Source organism: Electrona antarctica (assembly GCF_951216825.1).
Source record: "Electrona antarctica genome assembly, contig: scaffold_117, whole genome shotgun sequence".
In the NCBI taxonomy this organism is placed as follows: Eukaryota; Metazoa; Chordata; class Actinopteri; order Myctophiformes; family Myctophidae; genus Electrona; species Electrona antarctica.
Window position 1 is genome coordinate 347426 of NW_027637944.1, and position 25340 is coordinate 372765.

The 25340-nt window shown below is 38.9% G+C and overlaps 1 protein-coding gene across 1 annotated transcript; it reads left to right on the plus strand.

Annotated features, from left to right (window-relative positions):
- Window positions 1-19272: 19272 nt before the first annotated feature.
- Window positions 19273-22656, plus strand: LOC306918520 (uncharacterized protein). Its single transcript, XM_079531421.1, has 2 exons — window positions 19273-19640; window positions 20739-22656. The coding sequence occupies exons 1-2, from the start codon at window positions 19583-19585 to the stop codon at window positions 22076-22078; spliced, it is 1398 nt and encodes a 465-aa protein (XP_079387547.1). The 5' UTR covers window positions 19273-19582; the 3' UTR covers window positions 22079-22656.
- Window positions 22657-25340: the final 2684 nt, after the last annotated feature.

Below are 25340 nucleotides of genomic sequence, written 5' to 3' on the forward strand. Positions count from 1 at the left end.
GTGGTCTATCTGTTCTCCCTGATGGGTGATTCCAAATTCAGATCAAAAGAGAAGCTCCCACCAGGTCTTAAGTACCCACAGAGTAAGAAAGACAGAACAGAGAAAAAGCAAGATACAAGAATAAACACAGAAAGGCAGAGTGATACAAAAGTAGTTAGAATGAAAGAGACAGTTTTAAGGGGTTATAAAAGAATAAGTGCAAAAGAACAGAGTGTGTTTCTCTACCTGTGTGTGTATGCAGATTTTCAAAGTTTAAAACAGCTGTGGAGCTGTTTTTCCCCTTGTCTTCTGCGACCGTGAGTGAGAGAGTCAGTGATCTGAGAGCAGATATATACTGCTTGAGGCCTAAATTTAAGCCTAGATCTCACCAGCAGGGGGTTTCAGATATGGCACTCAGTGAGTGGTCTATCTGTTCTCCCTGATGGGTGATTCCAAATTCAGATCAAAAGAGAAGCTCCCACCAGGTCTTAAGTACCCACAGAGTAAGAAAGACAGAACAGAGAAAAAGCAAGATACAAGAATAAACACAGAAAGGCAGAGTGATACAAAAGTAGTTAGAATGAAAGAGACAGTTTTAAGGGGTTATAAAAGAATAAGTGCAAAAGAACAGAGTGTGTTTCTCTACCTGTGTGTGTATGCAGATTTTCAAAGTTTAAAACAGCTGTGGAGCTGTTTTTCCCCTTGTCTTCTGCGACCGTGAGTGAGAGAGTCAGTGATCTGAGAGCAGATATATACTGCTTGAGGCCTAAATTTAAGCCTAGATCTCACCAGCAGGGGGTTTCAGATATGGCACTCAGTGAGTGGTCTATCTGTTCTCCCTGATGGGTGATTCCAAATTCAGATCAAAAGAGAAGCTCCCACCAGGTCTTAAGTACCCACAGAGTAAGAAAGACAGAACAGAGAAAAAGCAAGATACAAGAATAAACACAGAAAGGCAGAGTGATACAAAAGTAGTTAGAATGAAAGAGACAGTTTTAAGGGGTTATAAAAGAATAAGTGCAAAAGAACAGAGTGTGTTTCTCTACCTGTGTGTGTATGCAGATTTTCAAAGTTTAAAACAGCTGTGGAGCTGTTTTTCCCCTTGTCTTCTGCGACCGTGAGTGAGAGAGTCAGTGATCTGAGAGCAGATATATACTGCTTGAGGCCTAAATTTAAGCCTAGATCTCACCAGCAGGGGGTTTCAGATATGGCACTCAGTGAGTGGTCTATCTGTTCTCCCTGATGGGTGATTCCAAATTCAGATCAAAAGAGAAGCTCCCACCAGGTCTTAAGTACCCACAGAGTAAGAAAGACAGAACAGAGAAAAAGCAAGATACAAGAATAAACACAGAAAGGCAGAGTGATACAAAAGTAGTTAGAATGAAAGAGACAGTTTTAAGGGGTTATAAAAGAATAAGTGCAAAAGAACAGAGTGTGTTTCTCTACCTGTGTGTGTATGCAGATTTTCAAAGTTTAAAACAGCTGTGGAGCTGTTTTTCCCCTTGTCTTCTGCGACCGTGAGTGAGAGAGTCAGTGATCTGAGAGCAGATATATACTGCTTGAGGCCTAAATTTAAGCCTAGATCTCACCAGCAGGGGGTTTCAGATATGGCACTCAGTGAGTGGTCTATCTGTTCTCCCTGATGGGTGATTCCAAATTCAGATCAAAAGAGAAGCTCCCACCAGGTCTTAAGTACCCACAGAGTAAGAAAGACAGAACAGAGAAAAAGCAAGATACAAGAATAAACACAGAAAGGCAGAGTGATACAAAAGTAGTTAGAATGAAAGAGACAGTTTTAAGGGGTTATAAAAGAATAAGTGCAAAAGAACAGAGTGTGTTTCTCTACCTGTGTGTGTATGCAGATTTTCAAAGTTTAAAACAGCTGTGGAGCTGTTTTTCCCCTTGTCTTCTGCGACCGTGAGTGAGAGAGTCAGTGATCTGAGAGCAGATATATACTGCTTGAGGCCTAAATTTAAGCCTAGATCTCACCAGCAGGGGGTTTCAGATATGGCACTCAGTGAGTGGTCTATCTGTTCTCCCTGATGGGTGATTCCAAATTCAGATCAAAAGAGAAGCTCCCACCAGGTCTTAAGTACCCACAGAGTAAGAAAGACAGAACAGAGAAAAAGCAAGATACAAGAATAAACACAGAAAGGCAGAGTGATACAAAAGTAGTTAGAATGAAAGAGACAGTTTTAAGGGGTTATAAAAGAATAAGTGCAAAAGAACAGAGTGTGTTTCTCTACCTGTGTGTGTATGCAGATTTTCAAAGTTTAAAACAGCTGTGGAGCTGTTTTTCCCCTTGTCTTCTGCGACCGTGAGTGAGAGAGTCAGTGATCTGAGAGCAGATATATACTGCTTGAGGCCTAAATTTAAGCCTAGATCTCACCAGCAGGGGGTTTCAGATATGGCACTCAGTGAGTGGTCTATCTGTTCTCCCTGATGGGTGATTCCAAATTCAGATCAAAAGAGAAGCTCCCACCAGGTCTTAAGTACCCACAGAGTAAGAAAGACAGAACAGAGAAAAAGCAAGATACAAGAATAAACACAGAAAGGCAGAGTGATACAAAAGTAGTTAGAATGAAAGAGACAGTTTTAAGGGGTTATAAAAGAATAAGTGCAAAAGAACAGAGTGTGTTTCTCTACCTGTGTGTGTATGCAGATTTTCAAAGTTTAAAACAGCTGTGGAGCTGTTTTTCCCCTTGTCTTCTGCGACCGTGAGTGAGAGAGTCAGTGATCTGAGAGCAGATATATACTGCTTGAGGCCTAAATTTAAGCCTAGATCTCACCAGCAGGGGGTTTCAGATATGGCACTCAGTGAGTGGTCTATCTGTTCTCCCTGATGGGTGATTCCAAATTCAGATCAAAAGAGAAGCTCCCACCAGGTCTTAAGTACCCACAGAGTAAGAAAGACAGAACAGAGAAAAAGCAAGATACAAGAATAAACACAGAAAGGCAGAGTGATACAAAAGTAGTTAGAATGAAAGAGACAGTTTTAAGGGGTTATAAAAGAATAAGTGCAAAAGAACAGAGTGTGTTTCTCTACCTGTGTGTGTATGCAGATTTTCAAAGTTTAAAACAGCTGTGGAGCTGTTTTTCCCCTTGTCTTCTGCGACCGTGAGTGAGAGAGTCAGTGATCTGAGAGCAGATATATACTGCTTGAGGCCTAAATTTAAGCCTAGATCTCACCAGCAGGGGGTTTCAGATATGGCACTCAGTGAGTGGTCTATCTGTTCTCCCTGATGGGTGATTCCAAATTCAGATCAAAAGAGAAGCTCCCACCAGGTCTTAAGTACCCACAGAGTAAGAAAGACAGAACAGAGAAAAAGCAAGATACAAGAATAAACACAGAAAGGCAGAGTGATACAAAAGTAGTTAGAATGAAAGAGACAGTTTTAAGGGGTTATAAAAGAATAAGTGCAAAAGAACAGAGTGTGTTTCTCTACCTGTGTGTGTATGCAGATTTTCAAAGTTTAAAACAGCTGTGGAGCTGTTTTTCCCCTTGTCTTCTGCGACCGTGAGTGAGAGAGTCAGTGATCTGAGAGCAGATATATACTGCTTGAGGCCTAAATTTAAGCCTAGATCTCACCAGCAGGGGGTTTCAGATATGGCACTCAGTGAGTGGTCTATCTGTTCTCCCTGATGGGTGATTCCAAATTCAGATCAAAAGAGAAGCTCCCACCAGGTCTTAAGTACCCACAGAGTAAGAAAGACAGAACAGAGAAAAAGCAAGATACAAGAATAAACACAGAAAGGCAGAGTGATACAAAAGTAGTTAGAATGAAAGAGACAGTTTTAAGGGGTTATAAAAGAATAAGTGCAAAAGAACAGAGTGTGTTTCTCTACCTGTGTGTGTATGCAGATTTTCAAAGTTTAAAACAGCTGTGGAGCTGTTTTTCCCCTTGTCTTCTGCGACCGTGAGTGAGAGAGTCAGTGATCTGAGAGCAGATATATACTGCTTGAGGCCTAAATTTAAGCCTAGATCTCACCAGCAGGGGGTTTCAGATATGGCACTCAGTGAGTGGTCTATCTGTTCTCCCTGATGGGTGATTCCAAATTCAGATCAAAAGAGAAGCTCCCACCAGGTCTTAAGTACCCACAGAGTAAGAAAGACAGAACAGAGAAAAAGCAAGATACAAGAATAAACACAGAAAGGCAGAGTGATACAAAAGTAGTTAGAATGAAAGAGACAGTTTTAAGGGGTTATAAAAGAATAAGTGCAAAAGAACAGAGTGTGTTTCTCTACCTGTGTGTGTATGCAGATTTTCAAAGTTTAAAACAGCTGTGGAGCTGTTTTTCCCCTTGTCTTCTGCGACCGTGAGTGAGAGAGTCAGTGATCTGAGAGCAGATATATACTGCTTGAGGCCTAAATTTAAGCCTAGATCTCACCAGCAGGGGGTTTCAGATATGGCACTCAGTGAGTGGTCTATCTGTTCTCCCTGATGGGTGATTCCAAATTCAGATCAAAAGAGAAGCTCCCACCAGGTCTTAAGTACCCACAGAGTAAGAAAGACAGAACAGAGAAAAAGCAAGATACAAGAATAAACACAGAAAGGCAGAGTGATACAAAAGTAGTTAGAATGAAAGAGACAGTTTTAAGGGGTTATAAAAGAATAAGTGCAAAAGAACAGAGTGTGTTTCTCTACCTGTGTGTGTATGCAGATTTTCAAAGTTTAAAACAGCTGTGGAGCTGTTTTTCCCCTTGTCTTCTGCGACCGTGAGTGAGAGAGTCAGTGATCTGAGAGCAGATATATACTGCTTGAGGCCTAAATTTAAGCCTAGATCTCACCAGCAGGGGGTTTCAGATATGGCACTCAGTGAGTGGTCTATCTGTTCTCCCTGATGGGTGATTCCAAATTCAGATCAAAAGAGAAGCTCCCACCAGGTCTTAAGTACCCACAGAGTAAGAAAGACAGAACAGAGAAAAAGCAAGATACAAGAATAAACACAGAAAGGCAGAGTGATACAAAAGTAGTTAGAATGAAAGAGACAGTTTTAAGGGGTTATAAAAGAATAAGTGCAAAAGAACAGAGTGTGTTTCTCTACCTGTGTGTGTATGCAGATTTTCAAAGTTTAAAACAGCTGTGGAGCTGTTTTTCCCCTTGTCTTCTGCGACCGTGAGTGAGAGAGTCAGTGATCTGAGAGCAGATATATACTGCTTGAGGCCTAAATTTAAGCCTAGATCTCACCAGCAGGGGGTTTCAGATATGGCACTCAGTGAGTGGTCTATCTGTTCTCCCTGATGGGTGATTCCAAATTCAGATCAAAAGAGAAGCTCCCACCAGGTCTTAAGTACCCACAGAGTAAGAAAGACAGAACAGAGAAAAAGCAAGATACAAGAATAAACACAGAAAGGCAGAGTGATACAAAAGTAGTTAGAATGAAAGAGACAGTTTTAAGGGGTTATAAAAGAATAAGTGCAAAAGAACAGAGTGTGTTTCTCTACCTGTGTGTGTATGCAGATTTTCAAAGTTTAAAACAGCTGTGGAGCTGTTTTTCCCCTTGTCTTCTGCGACCGTGAGTGAGAGAGTCAGTGATCTGAGAGCAGATATATACTGCTTGAGGCCTAAATTTAAGCCTAGATCTCACCAGCAGGGGGTTTCAGATATGGCACTCAGTGAGTGGTCTATCTGTTCTCCCTGATGGGTGATTCCAAATTCAGATCAAAAGAGAAGCTCCCACCAGGTCTTAAGTACCCACAGAGTAAGAAAGACAGAACAGAGAAAAAGCAAGATACAAGAATAAACACAGAAAGGCAGAGTGATACAAAAGTAGTTAGAATGAAAGAGACAGTTTTAAGGGGTTATAAAAGAATAAGTGCAAAAGAACAGAGTGTGTTTCTCTACCTGTGTGTGTATGCAGATTTTCAAAGTTTAAAACAGCTGTGGAGCTGTTTTTCCCCTTGTCTTCTGCGACCGTGAGTGAGAGAGTCAGTGATCACAGCCTTTATACCCTCCGCCTGTTAAAAACACACATGCGCACAGCCGCACGCACGGCCGCACATGCACACACACGCGCACACACTGTAATGGCAGTTTTAGAATGCCAATTCTACTATTCAATAAGAACTATAATTGTATTTCATTTCAGTCAAATAGGATGGACTATCACAAATACGCATTCGGACTGACCGACAGCTGTCACCTGACAGCTGAATCAGTTTCCAAGCCAGGCAGCCAAGGTGTTACTATTGCCAAATAGATATATACATCTCATTTTTCCATCCTACTGTAAAACACCATGTCAGCAAATACACATTGGGGTAACTATTCCTGTCAGAGCAAAAAGGAGACTACCAATGCAGCTGTCAATCTGACAGCTGCATTCCCATGCTCACGAAGACCATTGTCAACAAAGGTGTTGCTAGTGGTGTGCTCTCTCATCTTAGCTTGGATGAGAATAGCATGTTGTTTCCTGCTTGCTTAACTCCGACCATAAACGGAGATGTTGTATGACCACCTGTTATTATCTGTCCATGTCCTGTTGTATTTGAATAAAACACCTGTCACTGACTGTCAATTTGGGGGTGTGTGGTTGGGAAATAAAGGGGAGGGAAAGGGACAACTTGGGGAAGAAACGGGGTGATGCTTCACTCTTGACTGTACGACGATGAGCAACCATGCTACGATTCTGCTGTACTGAGATGATAGGAACGAATAAAGAACGATGCTGACCATATGCCGGACTCCTTGTGCTGTGTCATGCCTTCGCCTCCCTCTGCTAATTGCCAATGATGGGACCTCATAATTTCCTTAAGAAATGACGCTATGTGAGCAGGGTATTTCAGACAAATGGCATCAGCGTTGGCCAGACGGGTCATTAACAAATGACGCAGTGACGCAGGGCCGATATTTCGTCTTCACCATAGATGAGTACTTGGAAAAAAAAACGACGATTTTAAAGATGGGGGCAAAGCAGAGCCGAAAGAAACTTCGACAAGAAATGAGCGACGCACAGCAAAGGGAGGCGATACTTCGACTCCAACTGGAGGACCAGAAAGAGCTAATGGACCAGGCAGAGTCACGAGTGACACTCTTGGAACAAGAACTTCAAACTGCGGTGTTACTACTACACGCCAACGCAACCAACCACCCGGACCAAGCCAACTACGCCGAAACAACCAACTACAACGATGAAGCCAGCGCAGACCAAAGAAGAGACACACAACTCCACGTGTCCCTACCAAACAACAACTATTATGCCGACCGCAACCACAACAGAGACCAGCCAGAACCAGACTTTCAAATGACCAAACACAGAGGAAAAGAAATGACCAATCAACTGAGCGGCTTCCAGCTAGACCACATCAGCAAGCCTACCCCAAGACCAAGACAACACCCACCGCCGTGGGAAGCCTGGCGTAACCAGCCTGGCAACCCAGGACCATACCACAGCCGACCAGTGAGAGGACAAGTACAAACCCGAGCCAGGGTTGATGCTGTACTCCAGGAAAGGAAGGACAGAAGAAGACGGCAACTAAACCACGCACGCCACATGGGAGAGGATGAAGCCAGCGCAGCCAACACCATTCCTGTCAACGACTTGTGCTATTACTGCGGCCAGACAGGTCATATGAAACGTTGGTGTCCACTGAACCATGCTGCTGTATTACGCCGCACAGCAACGACGGGCCAGCAAATCAATTTTGGCTAAAGAAAACAAACTACGAAAGGGTAAATACAATTGAAAATAACTAGATCTTTAGTTTGTAATTTACCCTATGTGATTTAATCTATTTAGTCTTACATGTGCAAGTAGTGAACTACAAGAGTTTTGATAAACTACTAAAAATCTAATCTAAATTTTAATCTAACTAGACTCCAATCTAAAATTTGTAAAAGTGTAGGCAAGAACAACAATGTTAGAAAATCCTAAAATAGGATGATAAGATATTGGAATTCATTTCCACGCACATATACTGTACTAAAGGAACTCCTCATTTAACACCCCGTGCCCAAAATGGCAAGAGGGGGAGGGGTCATTGGTACAGCCTATGTGTGGGTTAGTTAAAAGGAATACATTTATAGTTTTGCAAATAAATTAATATGGATCTAAGTAATTATTCAACAGTGAGTGTTTCAAGGTGTTAAATCAATAGTGTGAAATCAATCATTTATGATGGTTTAACAAGGTTAAACGTCTAATATTATTTTATCTCCTGTCATTCTGGTATTTACTAGGTAGCACTAGGCCTTTAGTATAGAAAACAGAGAGAAAGGATTTATTTTCGGGGTGAGATCTGCAAAAAATCGAATCTAGTGAGCTTACGAAAGTTAAATAGTTCCTTTCTCTTCAAGGTTGAACGTCCTTTATCAGTATAGTAATACATGATATAAAGCAGTTTCGGGTTGAACGTCCCTTATCAGAAAGTCACTGGTATAAATATGAGATATTCTTTGGTTGAACGCTAACTTAAGTAATATAATACAGAAAATGTTGAACGAATGGAGATAATATTTAGACAGAGAAAACCTCACCTTGTTCACATTAGCAACAGTTTAATTTGAATTAATTCGATATTGGAAAAAACAAATGTCTGATTTACAGCTTTCCTTTCTCTCTCTTTCTCTGTCCAGCTGGCAGAATGGGGGGGGGAGGAAAGGTATTTGTGTGTTTGTGGGTAACTGAGTTAAAAGTAGCAGAGAGCCTAAACTACAGGATTTGGTCACGGTCAGTTTATTTATTTATTTATTCTCGGGTGTGAAAACAGCCTGAGAAGTGAACTAACAGTGGCCATATTCAATTATTTTATTGTTGAAGTGTTTACATTCTATCCTAATAGAATCCATTTTAATTCTTTCCAATTGAATGTAAATCCTACCCTAATTGTAAGTTTAATCATTTCAGTTAATTTTGTTCTTAACTAAACTATTATAGGTACGTGTAGTGTGGAATTACACTTTACCAACAAATAGTATTGGAAACGGAGCAAAGAATAACTACCTTTTCGAAAATTAGCAGATCTACAAGATCTTCTAGATGTGCCTATCTTCCTAAATTTAACTAGATGTGTTCACTATCTCCTAATTTAACTATAGATGTGTTTTTTCTTGATTCTAGATGTGCCTATCTTCCTAAATTTAACTAGATGTGTTCACTATCTCCTAATTTAACTATAGATGTGTTTTTTTCTTGATTCTAGATGTGTCCAGTAATTTTTTAATTTCTTAATAGCGAAACCTTCTTTATCTGACCACTGTCATCAAACATGAATCTAGCCATACAGTTTTAATCATCAATATTTGTCATTCTAAAAATCTCCTGGGCCATGTAAATTAATAAGGTATCAATTTTCATATATAAAGCGGTGGATTGTAATGGCAGTTTTAGAATGCCAATTCTACTATTCAATAAGAACTATAATTGTATTTCATTTCAGTCAAATAGGATGGACTATCACAAATACGCATTCGGACTGACCGACAGCTGTCACCTGACAGCTGAATCAGTTTCCAAGCCAGGCAGCCAAGGTGTTACTATTGCCAAATAGATATATACATCTCATTTTTCCATCCTACTGTAAAACACCATGTCAGCAAATACACATTGGGGTAACTATTCCTGTCAGAGCAAAAAGGAGACTACCAATGCAGCTGTCAATCTGACAGCTGCATTCCCATGCTCACGAAGACCATTGTCAACAAAGGTGTTGCTAGTGGTGTGCTCTCTCATCTTAGCTTGGATGAGAATAGCATGTTGTTTCCTGCTTGCTTAACTCCGACCATAAACGGAGATGTTGTATGACCACCTGTTATTATCTGTCCATGTCCTGTTGTATTTGAATAAAACACCTGTCACTGACTGTCAATTTGGGGGTGTGTGGTTGGGAAATAAAGGGGAGGGAAAGGGACAACTTGGGGAAGAAACGGGGTGATGCTTCACTCTTGACTGTACGACGATGAGCAACCATGCTACGATTCTGCTGTACTGAGATGATAGGAACGAATAAAGAACGATGCTGACCATATGCCGGACTCCTTGTGCTGTGTCATGCCTTCGCCTCCCTCTGCTAATTGCCAATGATGGGACCTCATAATTTCCTTAACAACACACACACACACACACACACACACACACACACACACACACACACACTCACACACACACACACACACACACACACACACACACACACACACACACACACAGCTGAGCGAGTAGAAAACATATTTCTGATTTCATTAGGTAATGTGTGTGTGTGTGTGTGCGTGCGTGCGTGCGTGTGTGCGTGCGTGCGTGCGTGCGTGCGTGCGTGCGTGCGTGCGAGCAACAATATTATATATCCACCTACGGTCTCAATAATCAATTTATTCTCAATCTTAATCTTTGTAATTTGTGGATTATCTGTAGATTCGATTTAGAATTTTTAGCAGATTTTTGTATTGACTTGTACTTTTGTTGAAATGTACCCATTCTACAAACTGAATAAAAATGTCAATGTCATGTATGTGCTTCATACAAAAATATACAATATGCCTACAAGTTAATTTAGTGTTAGTCGACGACTAAAACAAACAAAAAAACCTATCCTATATATTACCTTTCTGTGTGTTATAGCTTATAGTAAAATAGCTGAACTCTCTGAATTACAGTAAATTTCAAGCACAACTAAATACAAAACATAACCGTGGACGATCAGTGTGTGATCAGTGTGGATATTATTATTACCATCATCCTTTTATTACACAGCACTGTCTTTGTTTCACTGTAACTTTACCTGTAGATTTGCTGTAATTTACATTTAGATGATTTATTATTTTGTCTCAGAGTTTGTTCATGAATGCTTGGAATGGACCTTTTTGCCACTTTTGTTTCTTAGTATATAATACAAAAACAATTGGTCTATGTAGTAGTGTTTTGTGTGTATTTCTTTGATAAATGTAAATAATGGTTGTGCATTATCACTCCAACTGAGAGAAGAAATTAACACTCGTTTTTGTATGTATTTTCTACTGATACATGTTGTAAGCATTTTATACATAAAACCTGTGAAAGAAATATTGTATAGACATATGTTCTTACTGACATACAGAGATCACTTGTTGACAACCTATGCCCCAGAAGTCATGGGTATGTAAGTAAAGTAGGCAAATATGTTCTTAAATACAGTAGAGCCCAGGCCTTAATTCCCCCTTCATATTACTGTTGAGCAATTGTACTTTTAACACAATTCACATTATGAAACAGTAATAATGATGTTAGTGAAGTAGGTATGGAGATATATGGGAGGACCTCTGTTACTGAACAAACAATATATCAATGATTTACTAGAGCCATTTTAACAAAACATATCCCTTACAGCACCTTTAACATTTCACAAAGGAAGTTCTGTAGTTTTGCTGAAACTCATGAGTCAAAGAGGTGTAAAATGGTCTCAGTTCATCCATAATGTGATCATTAACAGGTGATCTGTCCAATGCCAGACAACCAGTGACCATTAACACGTTTAATCTCTGCATTTGAATGCATTGTCTATAGTGAATGAAGCATCAGCCATCATCATTTAGCCTGTTTACATTTTAACCTGGGGAAAGAATGTGGGGTTTGTTCATTATTTAGCATTTGAAAAACATTGAATAAAAGTGCAGTCATCAGATATAAAATATGACATCGTAAAATATGTGAAGGCCTTCACAGTGTGCCTACTATTTATGAAGACTGTCAAATTGAAACAAATAAGCCAAACTGTTTTATTTGATGGGATGTAAATCACAGTATGAGCAGTTGTTTCTTCACCAGAGCTGGTTCTACTTGGTTCTGATGTTACTGAAAAAAATGTAGAGCAATCCTCTTTGACTCTGCTGCATTCATTAATATCCACTTATATTATTCAATACTGTTAGACTGTTAGACATATATTATCCAGATACTCATTGCATGTACATAATATCAATAGCATATCATTTGTGAACCTCAGTCTCCAGTAGCAGTCCCAATGGAGAATGTTTGGTAGGAACTACTCCTTTGATGTTTTAAGGTTTATTATAAACCAGCAGGTTTTATGCACCACATATGTAAAAACTCCCAGAAAACAGCAGGTATGCAGGCACTTTGATTTATGTTAAATCACAGTTAAAAGACGGTTCTGTTTCCCACTGGATTTGATTGAGTTTGACTTTCTTTCTCTTCTCCGCTGTAATGTTTTGTTATTTTTTATTTATTTTGTTTCAGTTATTTGTTTCCTGATTTACCAATAACAAAAATAATCGTGTTTTCTATATTATATGCTTTGACTCTGACAATGTCTGTTATTTGGGATTTATGCTGACTCCTTTAGCATTTGAAAAACATTGAATAAAAGTGCAGTCATCAGATATAAAATATGACATCGTAAAATATGTGAAGGCCTTCACAGTGTGCCTACTATTTATGAAGACTGTCAAATTGAACTTATATTGCAACTTAAAAAAAAGAGAGTACAGGAGATGCTGTGGTATAAGAATGTCTGCAATCATTTAGGGGGTGGGTGGCAGTTTGTGTTTTGGAAAACAAATAGGCCTAACTGTTTCTTTGTAAGACGCTGGGATGTAAATCACAGTATGAGCAGTTGTTTCTTCACCAGAGCTGGTTCTACTTGGTTCTGATGTTATGAAATGAAAATAATGTAGAGCAATCCTCTGTGACACTGCTGCATTCATTAATATCCACTTATATTATTCAATACTGTTAGACATATATTATCCAGATACTCATTGCATTTACATATTCAAATATCCATAGCATATAATTTGTGAACCTCAGTCTCCAGTAGGCATCCCAATGGAGAGTGTTTGGTAGGAACTAATCATTTGAGGTTTTTAAGGTTTATTATAAAACAGCAGTTTTTATGCACCACATATGGAAAAACTCCCAGAAAAGAGCAGGTATGCTGGCACTCTGATTTATGTTACATCACAATTAAAGAATGTTTTGTTTCCCACTGCATTTGATTGAGTTTTTCTCTTTCTTTCTCTTCTGCGCTGTAATGTGTGTGTTTTTTAAGTTGTGATTGTATATGTGATTCATGCTAATTACATTGAATTACGTTATTGAAATTTGCTATGATATTAATCATGTTTTCTATATTATATGCTTTGACTCTGACAGTGTCTGTTATTTGGGATTGATGCTGACTACTGCATTTACTTTACTCACGTCATAGACTGATAGGATGTACTTATATTCATACATCAATGTATTATAATTTGGATATAGTTTAGATTAATTAAATATGAAGCTTACAAAGCAATCTCACCGTTAGCAGTTTATTTCTAGAATGTTGCTAGCATGACCTGGGGGAGGAGCTACAGAGGGGTGGAGCACATTACTTGGGGGAGGAGCTAGAGAGGGGTGGAGCACATGCAGCAGTTTGTTAGGTTGCGATTGGTGACATGATTCTATTGTTCTCCTCTTTGGCCAATCAACACCAAGCAGTTAGTGGTTCCACCTCAGACTCTCTAGTATAAGAAGAGTTTGTAGTTCTCAGTTCTCCACAACTCCTCCAGGATATCAATAATTTCTGATCACATCTGACTGTGGACTCCAGACTTCAGCTGAAGATGAACTCTCTCAACAATTCTGCTCAACAGGGAGGACCCAAGGATCATCAAGACCTCTGTAAGTGTGCTGTTCCTGCCAAAGTGTATAGCTTAACTTCAGCTCAACAGCGAGCTAAACTCCAATTCCCCATAGAAAGAATGACAGAATCGTGATGTAAAGTTCCTTTACTGAGTGGTTCTTCATCTTTTACAAGGTCATGGAGTAAAAACTGAAACAAACATAAAATACAATACAACATGCATGAGTTCAGTTGTCCTGTTCTTAATTTTACAGTAGCTTGTAAATACAATCCTCTTTAATCCAAAATTACCATGAAATCCTTAACTTATTATGCATGAAATTGACATTCACAAGTTCACAACATGAAATACAACACTTCCATATGAGTCCTAACTTACAGTATTGCCTCCTGGTGAAGGTATGTAGAAGGTGAGAAGGAAAGCATCGCATTGCTGCACAGAGAAGTAGTGGGTGCACTCTCTGTGCTGCCTCTAACACAAATGATGTTTGCAAGCCCACACAGCTGATTACTATCCAGTGAGTGCAATCATCTAAACTCACACACCTGCCTTAACTAGGCCAAATGTCACAGTGACCTCTTCTAATCAAGAAGGCCTTTCGATATAAGGGTCCTTAAATATTTCAAAAATAAAGCCTATCCAAACATTATAACGGCATACAATATAAATGACATTATAAAACAACACAGTAAGTTACTTATTGTGTCTATATGGATATACAGCATGCCATAAGGATGTTTTTGTTTTGTTGGTGGGCTGGTAAAAATGTCAATTGTGGTAATTTCTTTGCTATTTTATGTTTATGAAGTAGTGTCCTCTAAACAATATTTAATTTGTCTTTGTCCAGTGTTGCGTCATCAGTCTGGCTTCCCTGTTCTACCAGAGGTGAAGGAACAAAGAAGCTTGGCTAAGCAAAAACACCACTGCTGTGATCAGTGTGGACAACACTTCTCTGACAAGTCCACCCTGAAAAACCACCAGAGAGTTCATACTGGAGAGAAACCCCATGGATGTGATCAGTGTGGACAACACTTCTCTCAAATGTCCAGCCTTAAAAGCCACCAGAGAATTCACACTGGAGAGAAACCCTATGGATGTGATCAGTGTGGACAATGCTTCTCTAGAATGGACAGCCTTAAAATACACCAAAGAATTCACACTGGGGAGAAACCCTATGGATGTGATCAGTGTGGACAACACTTCTCTGACAAGGCCACCCTGAAAGGACACCAGAGAATTCACACTGGAGAGAAACCCTATGGATGTGATCAGTGTGGACAATGCTTCTCTAGAATGGACAGCCTTAAAATACACCAAAGAATTCACACTGGGGAGAAACCCTATGGATGTGATCAGTGTGGACAACACTTCTCTGACAAGTCCACCCTGAAAAACCACCAGAGAGTTCATACTGGAGAGAAACCCCATGGATGTGATCAGTGTGGACAACACTTCTCTCAAATGTCCAGCCTTAAAAGCCACCAGAGAATTCACACTGGAGAGAAACCCTATGGATGTGATCAGTGTGGACAACACTTCTCTGACAAGGGCACCCTGAAAAGACACCAGAGAATTCACAGTGGAGAGAAACCCTATGGATGTGATCAGTGTGGACAACAATTCTCTACAATGTCCATCCTTAAAAACCACAAGAGAATTCACACAGGAGAGAAACCCTATGGATGTGATCATTGTGGACAACAATTCTCTACAATGTCCATCCTTAAAAGCCACCAGAGAATTCACACTGGAGAGAAACCCTATGGATGTGATCAGTGTGGACAACAATTCTCTACAATGTCCATCCTTAAAAGCCACCAAAGAATTCACACGGGAGAGAAACCCTATGGATGTGATCAGTGTGGACAATGCTTCTCTAGAATGGACAGCCTTAAAATACACCAAAGAATTCACACAGGAGAGAAACCCTATGGATGTGATCAGTGTGGACAATGCTTCTCTAGAATGGACAGCCTTAAAACACACCAGAGAATTCACACGGGAGAGAAACCCAAATAATTGTGATATGTGTGGAAAAGCTTTTAGTAATTAAATCAATTCACAGGGTTGTACTGTATGGACACATACACATGCCTAACTGTTTTTCTTTGTAAGACGCTGGTAGGTAAATCACAGTATGAGCAGTTGTTTCTTCACCAGAGCTGGTTCTACTTGATTCTGATGTTACTGAAATATTGTAGAGCAATCCTCTTTGACTCTGCTGCATTAATTCATATTTGTGCAGTCTGTGTTTTTTATTTCTTTATTGCACAGCTGCCCCCTTTGCCAAACTTGTAGACCTTTGTATTGTTCTTAATTTAACTTTTAATCTGTTTTAAATCAATCTAAACCTAAATATCCACTTATATTATTAGACATATATTATCCAGATACTCATTGCATGTACATAATATCCTTACCATATAGTTTGTGAACATCAGTCTCCAGTAGGAGTCCCAATGGAGAGTGTTTGGTAGGAACTACTCCTTTGATGTTTTTAAGGTTTATTATAAACCAGCAGTTTTTATGCACCACGTATGTAAAAACTCCCAGAAAACAGCAGGTATGCTGGCACTCTTATTTATGTTAAATCACAGTTAAAGACTGTTCTGTTCCCCACTGCATTTGATTGAGTTTGATGAAACAAATGTTTCCATGTATAGATGAATTGCAAGTAAACTTAACATACAATTTGAACGGACTGTTATTTTTAGTACTACTCCTCATTCACTGAGTCAATAGTTTCCAGATAAATTACAAGAACAGTATATAGAACAGATAAGAAGTTGAGTTCGACAGGCCTGCCTTAGTGGAATATATCCACCTACGGTCTCAATAATCAATTTATTCTCAATCTTAATCTTTGAAATTTGACCTGTGGATTATCTGTAGATTCGATTTAGAATTTGTAACAGATTGTTATATTGACTTGTACTTTTGTTGAAATGTACCCATTCTACAAACTGAATAAAAATGTCAATCAATCAGAGTTCGTTTGTGCTTCATACAAAAATATACAATATGCCTACAAGTTAATTTAGTGTTACTCGACGACTAAAACAAACAAAAAAAACTAGCCTATATATTACCTTTCTGTGTGTTATAGCTGAACTCTCTGAATTACAGTAAATTTCAAGCACAACTAAATACAAAACATAACCATGGATGATCAGTGTGTGATCAGTGTGGATATTATTATTACCATCATCCTTTTATTACACAGCACTGTCTTTGTTTCACTGTAATTTTACCTGTAGATTTGCTGTAATTTACATTTAGATGATTTATTTTGTCTCAGAGTTTGTTCATGAATGCTTGGAATGGACCTTTTTGCCACTTTTGTTTCTAATACAAAAACAATTGGTCTATGTAGTAGTGTTTTGTGTGTATTTCTTTGATAAATGTAAATAATGGTTGTGCATTATCACTCCAACTGAGAGAAGAAATTAACACTCGTTTTTGTACATAATGTATTTTCTACTGATACATGTTGTAAGCACACATGAGCATTTTATACATAAAACCTGTGAAAGAAATATTGTATAGACATATGTTCTTACTGACATACAGAGATCACTTGTTGACAACCTATGCCCCAGAAGTCATGGGTATGTAAGTAAAGTAGGCTAATATGTTCTTAAATACAGTAGAGCCCAGGCCTTAATTCCCCCTTCATATTACTGTTGAGCAATTGTAGGCTACTTTTAACACAATTCACATTATGAAACAGTACTAATGATGTTAGTGAAGTAGGTATGGAGATATATGGGAGGACCTCTGTTACTGAACAAACAATATATCAATGATTTACTAGAGCCATTTTAACAAAACATATCCCTTACAGCACCTTTAACATTTCACAAAGGAAGTTCTGTAGTTCTGCTGAAACTCATGAGTCAAAGAGGTGTAAAATGGTCTCAGTTCATCCATAATGTGATCATTAACAGGTGATCTGTCCAATGCCAGACAACCAGTGACCATTAACACGTTTAATCTCTGCATTTGAATGCATTGTCTATAGTGAATGAAGCATCAGCCATCATCATTTAGCCTGTTTACATTTTAACCTGGGGAAAGAATGTGGGGTTTGTTCATTATTTAGCATTTGAAAAACATTGAATAAAAGTGCAGTCATCAGATATAAAATATGACATCGTAAAATATGTGAAGGCCTTCACAGTGTGCCTACTATTTATGAAGACTGTCAAATTGAAACAAATAAGCCAAACTGTTTTATTTGATGGGATGTAAATCACAGTATGAGCAGTTGTTTCTTCACCAGAGCTGGTTCTACTTGGTTCTGATGTTACTGAAAAAAATGTAGAGCAATCCTCTTTGACTCTGCTGCATTCATTAATATCCACTTATATTATTCAATACTGTTAGACTGTTAGACATATATTATCCAGATACTCATTGCATGTACATAATATCAATAGCATATAATTTGTGAACCTCAGTCTCCAGTAGCAGTCCCAATGGAGAATGTTTGGTAGGAACTACTCCTTTGATGTTTTAAGGTTTATTATAAACCAGCAGTTTTTATGCACCACATATGTAAAAACTCCCAGAAAACAGCAGGTATGCAGGCACTCTGATTTATGTTAAATCACAGTTAAAGACGGTTCTGTTTCCCACTGGATTTGATTGAGTTTGACTTTCTTTCTCTTCTCCGCTGTAATGTTTTGTTATTTTTTTATTTATTTTGTTTCAGTTATTTGTTTCCTGATTTACCAATAACTAAATAATCGTGTTTTCTATATGATATGCTTTGACTCTGACAATGTCTGTTATTTGGGATTTATGCTGACTCCTTTAGCATTTGAAAAACATTGAATAAAAGTGCAGTCATCAGATATAAAATATGACATCGTAAAATATGTGAAGGCCTTCACAGTGTGCCTACTATTTATGAAGACTGTCAAATTTAACTTATATTGCAACTTAAAAAAAAGAGAATACAGGAGATGCTGTAGTATAAGAATGTCTGCAATCATTTAGGGGGTGGGTGGCAGTTTGTGTTTTGGAAAACAAATAGGCCTAACTGTTTCTTTGTAAGACGCTGGGATGTAAATCACAGTATGAGCAGTTGTTTCTTCACCAGAGCTGGTTCTACTTGGTTCTGATGTTACTGAAATAATGTAGAGCAATCCTCTGTGACTCTGCTGCATTCATTAATATCCACTTATATTATTCAATACTGTTAGACATATATTATCCAGATACTCATTGCATTTACATATTCAAATATCCATAGCATATAATTTGTGAACCTCAGTCTCCAGTAGGCATCCCAATGGAGAGTGTTTGGTAGGAACTACTCATTTGAGGTTTATTATAAAACAGCAGTTTTTATGCACCACATATGGAAAAACTCCCAGAAAAGAGCAGGTATGCTGGCACTCTGATTTATGTTACATCACAATTAAAGAATGTTTTGTTTCCCACTGCATTTGATTGAGTTTTTCTCTTTCTTTCTCTTCTGCGCTGTAATGTGTGTGTTTTTTAAGTTGTGATTGTATATGTGATTCATGCTAATTACATTGAATTACGTTATTGAAATTTGCTATGATATTAATCATGTTTTCTATATTATATGCTTTGACTCTGACAGTGTCTGTTATTTGGGATTGATGCTGACTACTGCATTTACTTTACTCACGTCATAGACTGATAGGATGTACTTATATTCATACATCAATGTATTATAATTTGGATATAGTTTAGATTCATTAAATATGAAGCTTACAAAGCAATCACAGTTAGCAGTTTATTTCTAGAATGTTGCTAGCATGACCTGGGGGAGGAGCTACAGAGGGGTGGAGCACATTACTTGGGGGAGGAGCTAGAGAGGGGTGGAGCACATGTAGCAGTTTGTTAGGTTGTGATTGGTGACATGATTCTATTGTTCTCCTCTTTGGCCAATCAACACCAAGCAGTTAGTGGTTCCACCTCAGACTCTAGTATAAGAAGAGTTTGTAGTTGTCACTCCTCCAGGATATCAATCATTTCTGATCACATCTGACTGTGGATTCCAGCTGAAGATGAACTCTCTCAACAATTCTGCTCAACAGGGAGGACCCAAGGATCATCAAGACCTCTGTAAGTTACTGTAAAGTTCTTTCCTAGCTCACTCCAAAGGACACAACTCAGTTTCCCAACTCAATCCACTTTTATTTATCCAACTCTTTTATGCTGTTGGTTCCATTGGTGATTTGTTGGCTTCTTGAATCAGGTTGTAAACCTTCAAACAGAGAAAAATAAAGGTTAACAACATTGCCAAACAATCAAAGGATAATCTTCTTTAAACAATTAGCTTTCTACAACAATTGTGTTTAAGCAATAAAGTATTTTAAACAAGCAAATGTCTTTTAAACAATTCAAGGTATTTTAAGCAATTCAATGTCTAATTTAAATTACTTTTAAAATTAAACACTTCAAATTAACCATTTAAATGGAATAGATAAATGTTTCTAATTAAGTAACCATTTAAGCACTCTAATTGGAATAAAGAAAGATAAATAGCTGATCCTTGAGCTTGTAGATCAGCTCTTTTCCAACTAGGCATTTAAACCTTTAACATGGTGAACAATGAATGTCCACATTTCAGTAGTCTTTTAAATTCATAGTCATTTAATAAACTTAACATTTATAACTGTCTTATTCTTTTGTAATTTATACCTTAAACACAAATGAATTAATTTTCCAAACACTGTCAAGTGTGTTTGACCACAGCAGTGTGCCCAAAGTAAAACATAGCAGGTAATGCTGCAATGTGTTCCTTATCCAATTTGGTAGCACTGCAGTTAAACCATAAAGTAGCATTTCAAACATGCAAGTATATAAACATTTTTACAGACCTTTGGGGTTGAACTCGACTCCTGAAAGAACTTCAGCTTCTTCTCTCCCTGGTTTCTGTTTGTGTGGCCTTTTAAAGTCTTCAGGTGCTCTTAATGAGCAGTGGCCATTTTGTGTTTTGACTCTGGGAAGTGTAGTTCTTTTGGGATGCCAAGAAAAAGCTCCACTACTGAGTTTTGACTTCACAGTTACTTATTGTGTCTATATGGATATACAGCATGCCATAAGGATGTTTTTGTTTTGTTGGTGGGCTGGTAAAAATGTCAATTGTGGTAATTTCTTTGCTATTTTATGTTTATGAAGTAGTGTCCTCTAAACAATATTTAATTTGTCTTTGTCCAGTGTTGCGTCATCAGTCTGGCTTCCCTGTTCTACCAGAGGTGAAGGAACAAAGAAGCTTGGCTAAGCAAAAACACCACTGCTGTGATCAGTGTGGACAACACTTCTCTGACAAGTCCACCCTGAAAAACCACCAGAGAGTTCATACTGGAGAGAAACCCCATGGATGTGATCAGTGTGGACAACACTTCTCTCAAATGTCCAGCCTTAAAAGCCACCAGAGAATTCACACTGGAGAGAAACCCTATGGATGTGATCAGTGTGGACAACACTTCTCTCAAATGTCCAGCCTTAAAACACACCAGAGAATTCACACTGGAGAGAAAGCCTATGGATGTGATCAGTGTGGACAATGCTTCTCTAGAATGGACAGCCTTAAAAACCACAAGCGAATTCACACAGGAGAGAAACCCTATGGATGTGATCATTGTGGACAACACTTCTCTACAATGGGAAACCTTAAAACACACCAGAGAATTCACACTGGAGAGAAAGCCTATGGATGTGATCAGTGTGGCCAATGCTTCTCTAGAATGGACAGCCTTAAAATACACCAAATAATTCACACTGGGGAGAAACCCTATGGATGTGATCAGTGTGGACAACACTTCTCTGACAAGTCCACCCTGAAAAAACACCAGAGAGTTCATACTGGAGAGAAACCCCATGGATGTGATCAGTGTGGACAACAATTCTCTACAATGTCCATCCTTAAAAACCACAAGAGAATTCACACAGGAGAGAAACCCTATGGATGTGATCAGTGTGGACAACACTTCTCTGACAAGGCCACCCTGAAAAGACACCAGAGAATTCACACTGGAGAGAAACCCTATGGATGTGATCAGTGTGGACAACACTTCTCTGACAAGGGCACCCTGAAAAGACACCAGAGAATTCACAGTGGAGAGAAACCCTATGGATGTGATCACTGTGGACAACAATTCTCAACAATGTCCATCCTTAAAAACCACAAGAGAATTCACACGGGAGAGAAACCCTATGGATGTGATCATTGTGGACAACAATTCTCTACAATGTCCATCCTTAAAAACCACAAGAGAATTCACACGGGAGAGAAACCCTATGGATGTGATCATTGTGGACAACACTTCTCTATAATGGGAAACCTTAAAACACACCAGAGAATTCACACGGGAGAGAAACCCTATGGATGTGATCATTGTGGACAACAATTCTCTACAATGTCCATCCTTAAAAACCACAAGAGAATTCACACGGGAGAGAAACCCTATGGATGTGATCATTGTGGACAACACTTCTCTACAATGGGAAACCTTAAAACACACCAGAGAATTCACACGGGAGAGAAACCCAAATAATTGTGATATGTGTGGAAAAGCTTTTAGTAATTAAATCAATTCACAGGGTTGTACTGTATGGACACATACACATGCCTAACTGTTTTTCTTTGTAAGACGCTGGTAGGTAAATCACAGTATGAGCAGTTGTTTCTTCACCAGAGCTGGTTCTACTTGATTCTGATGTTACTGAAATAATGTAGAGAAATCCTCTTTGACTCTGCTGCATTAATTAATATTTGTGCAGTCTGTGTTTTTTATTGCACAGCTGCCCCATTTGCCAAACTTGCAGACCTTTGTATTGTTCTTAATTGAACTTTGAATCTGTTTTAAATCAATCTAAACCTAAATATCCACTTATATTATTAGACATATATTATCCAGATACTCATTGCATGTACATAATATCCTTACCATATAGTTTGTGAACATCAGTCTCCAGTAGGAGTCCCAATGGAGAGTGTTTGGTAGGAACTACTCCTTTGATGTTTTTAAGGTTTATTATAAACCAGCAGTTTTTATGCACCACATATGTAAAAACTCCCAGAAAACAGCAGGTATGCTGGCACTCTTATTTATGTTAAATCACAGTTAAAGACTGTTCTGTTCCCCACTGCATTTGATTGAGTTTGATGATGTTTCCATGTATAGATGAATTGCAAGTAAACTTAACATTATTTTTAGTACTACTCCTCATTCACTGAGTCAATAGTTTCCAGATAAATGATAAGAACAGTATAGGTGTAGCCAGTTAGACCAAATTTAGGCTACTGTCTTCTGCCATGTTACAGATTCCCCAGATTTGCTGTAGTTTACATTTAGACAATTTTAGTTAGTCTTTAAATGTTCGGATTAATTGAAAAATGGAGGACCCTGGTGTAAACAATTTAGTTTAGTTTATCAGGTTTTTTGTATTGACCTGTACTTTTGTTGAACCCCCAACTTGGCAATTTATGTGGGACCCAAGTGGGTCCTAACTGGGATGCCCACGTGGGCTTTAAGTTGGTTCTACCTGGGCCCTAGGTGGGCCCCAACTAGGCAATTTTATGTGGGACCCAAGTGGGTCCTAACTGGGCTGGGTCCTAGGTGGGCCCCACCTTGGCAATTTATGTGGGGCTGACATGGGTCCCTTATGGTTTCAAGGTGGGCTGAACTATATGGGCCTCAAGTGGGCTTGTCAGCTGGCACCAGATGGTTCCCATTTGGGCTTGCCCGTGTGGGCTTTAAGTGGGTTCTACCTGGGCCCTAGGTGGGCCCCACCTAGGCAATTTTATGTGGGACCCTAGTGGGTCCTAACTGGGCTTGCCCATGTGGGTTGTCAGTGGGTTCTACCTGGACCTGAGGTGGGCCCCACCTTGGCCATTCTGTGGGACCCGCCTTTTTCCCATATGGGATAGATGTGGGATCCAAGTGGGCTTGCCTGTGGGATCCCCACAGGCAAACCCACTTAGGCTTGAAGTTCCTGTGTGTTAGAAAATATATCTTTGACAATGTGTATTTAAACATGACAACACAATAATAATAACAGTGAAAATAATAGATAAGATAGAAATAAAGACAATGCACAAGGTTACTCTTAAGGAAGGTAATAACAGAAGTGTCAAAGTACATGAGAAAAAGGCACACACATATTCACCAAATGTACATCTTTACAGCATAATACATTAAAAAATCTCTTTAAATGCAAATAAATATACCAATAATGCTCCACAGGGACTACAATATGATAAAAACAAAAAACGTAGAAATAGAAATAAACACGAAGATTAAGTGCTGACTGCAGGTCTAATAAACAGCAATGTGAATGCATACATATTTCATAACAAATCACAAGTCGAAAATGTGAGAGGTATATGAAAATCGTCCATTGTCCAATATTGTTTTTAGGCCTGAGGAAATGAGATTCCGTTTCATGTTTCAGATTAAACATGAAAACCAACAGAACCAATACAAGCTTCACCACAGGGAAGCATCGTGCTGATGAGAGTAGAGATGGAGAGACCGAGACCTTTCTTACTGGGGCGGTGCTCCAGTTGGAGAGAGCCTTATCTGCATTCTTGTGTTCTTCAGTCCCCCTAAAATAAATGACAAGAAGCCATGAACAGGAAAAAATTGTTGAAAAAGTTGAAAAAGGCCTTCCTTTTTCAACTTTTTCAACAATTTTTTCCTGTTCATGGCCATCTCCTTTCTCCTTTCCTGGAGCTGCTCGCAAACGTGGAAAGCGCTGTACTTCTTCCTGCTGGAGCCCTGAAGATCCATACTGGCTGTCCATCTCTGACACTCTGGAGTTGCAGTACAGACTTTCCTCACCGGCCCTCAAAACTGATTTCCTGGTTAAACAACACAAATAGAATTTCAATTATACCACAACAATGTGTCCAGTTTACTGTTGTGAGAAAATGTGTGTGTTGCATAGAATATAGTGAGAGAGGGAGAGAGAATACTTTTACTTAAATATCTATATGGGTCCTTTCTGCTAGCAGTGCCTGCCTGCCTGTCTGTAGAACTTGAGCTGTATACTTTCTTGACCGGGGTTCCCAACTTCCAATGCAGGGCTTTGTACTGGGCCCAGGGCTTTATTTTCAAATAGCTGGTAGGCAATGTTCCCTCTAATTTTATTTCGGTCTGAGCAAACACTCAAACCTCCTGAGCAGACATCAGCAACTACTGAGCAATCATACATCACCTTGACACCAACTATCCAAACGTTAGATAATGCGAAGTGAGCGCCCCTCACTTCACACAGGTGTGATTTCTTTTCTTTTTTCCAAATGGATTTTAAGGTTACGCAAGTTACAACATTTGTATTTTATCAAGGTGGTAGGCTAGCAATTTTAGGAATATTCAGTTAGTATATATGAGTGGTTCTCAACCTTTTCAAGCTGTGACCCCCCAAAGTAATCTTTGAACTGGGGACCCCCCACCAAGACAAGCAACAGAACCACAGATAAATATTGTGAAAATAGACGATCTACAAACTCGTTGTGAACTTGTAGATCGTCTATTTTCACAATTGTTGCCTCTTTCTTTATTATTTAATAATCTGGCCAATGTTTGACCAGTTTTTATAGCATAGTTTGCTGATTACTTTTCATGCAGTCTTTTTCTTTTAGAGCCTTTGAGGTATTATAGAAGTCTTAAAAGTCCTTAAATAGTCACTTCACTGTCATCTCCCCCCCCCCCCAAATCATGTGGGGACCCACAGGTTGAGAACGACTGTTATATGAATACTCAATTGTGCATTACATGGGGGGCATGAGAAAACGTAAAAACTTTATTGGGA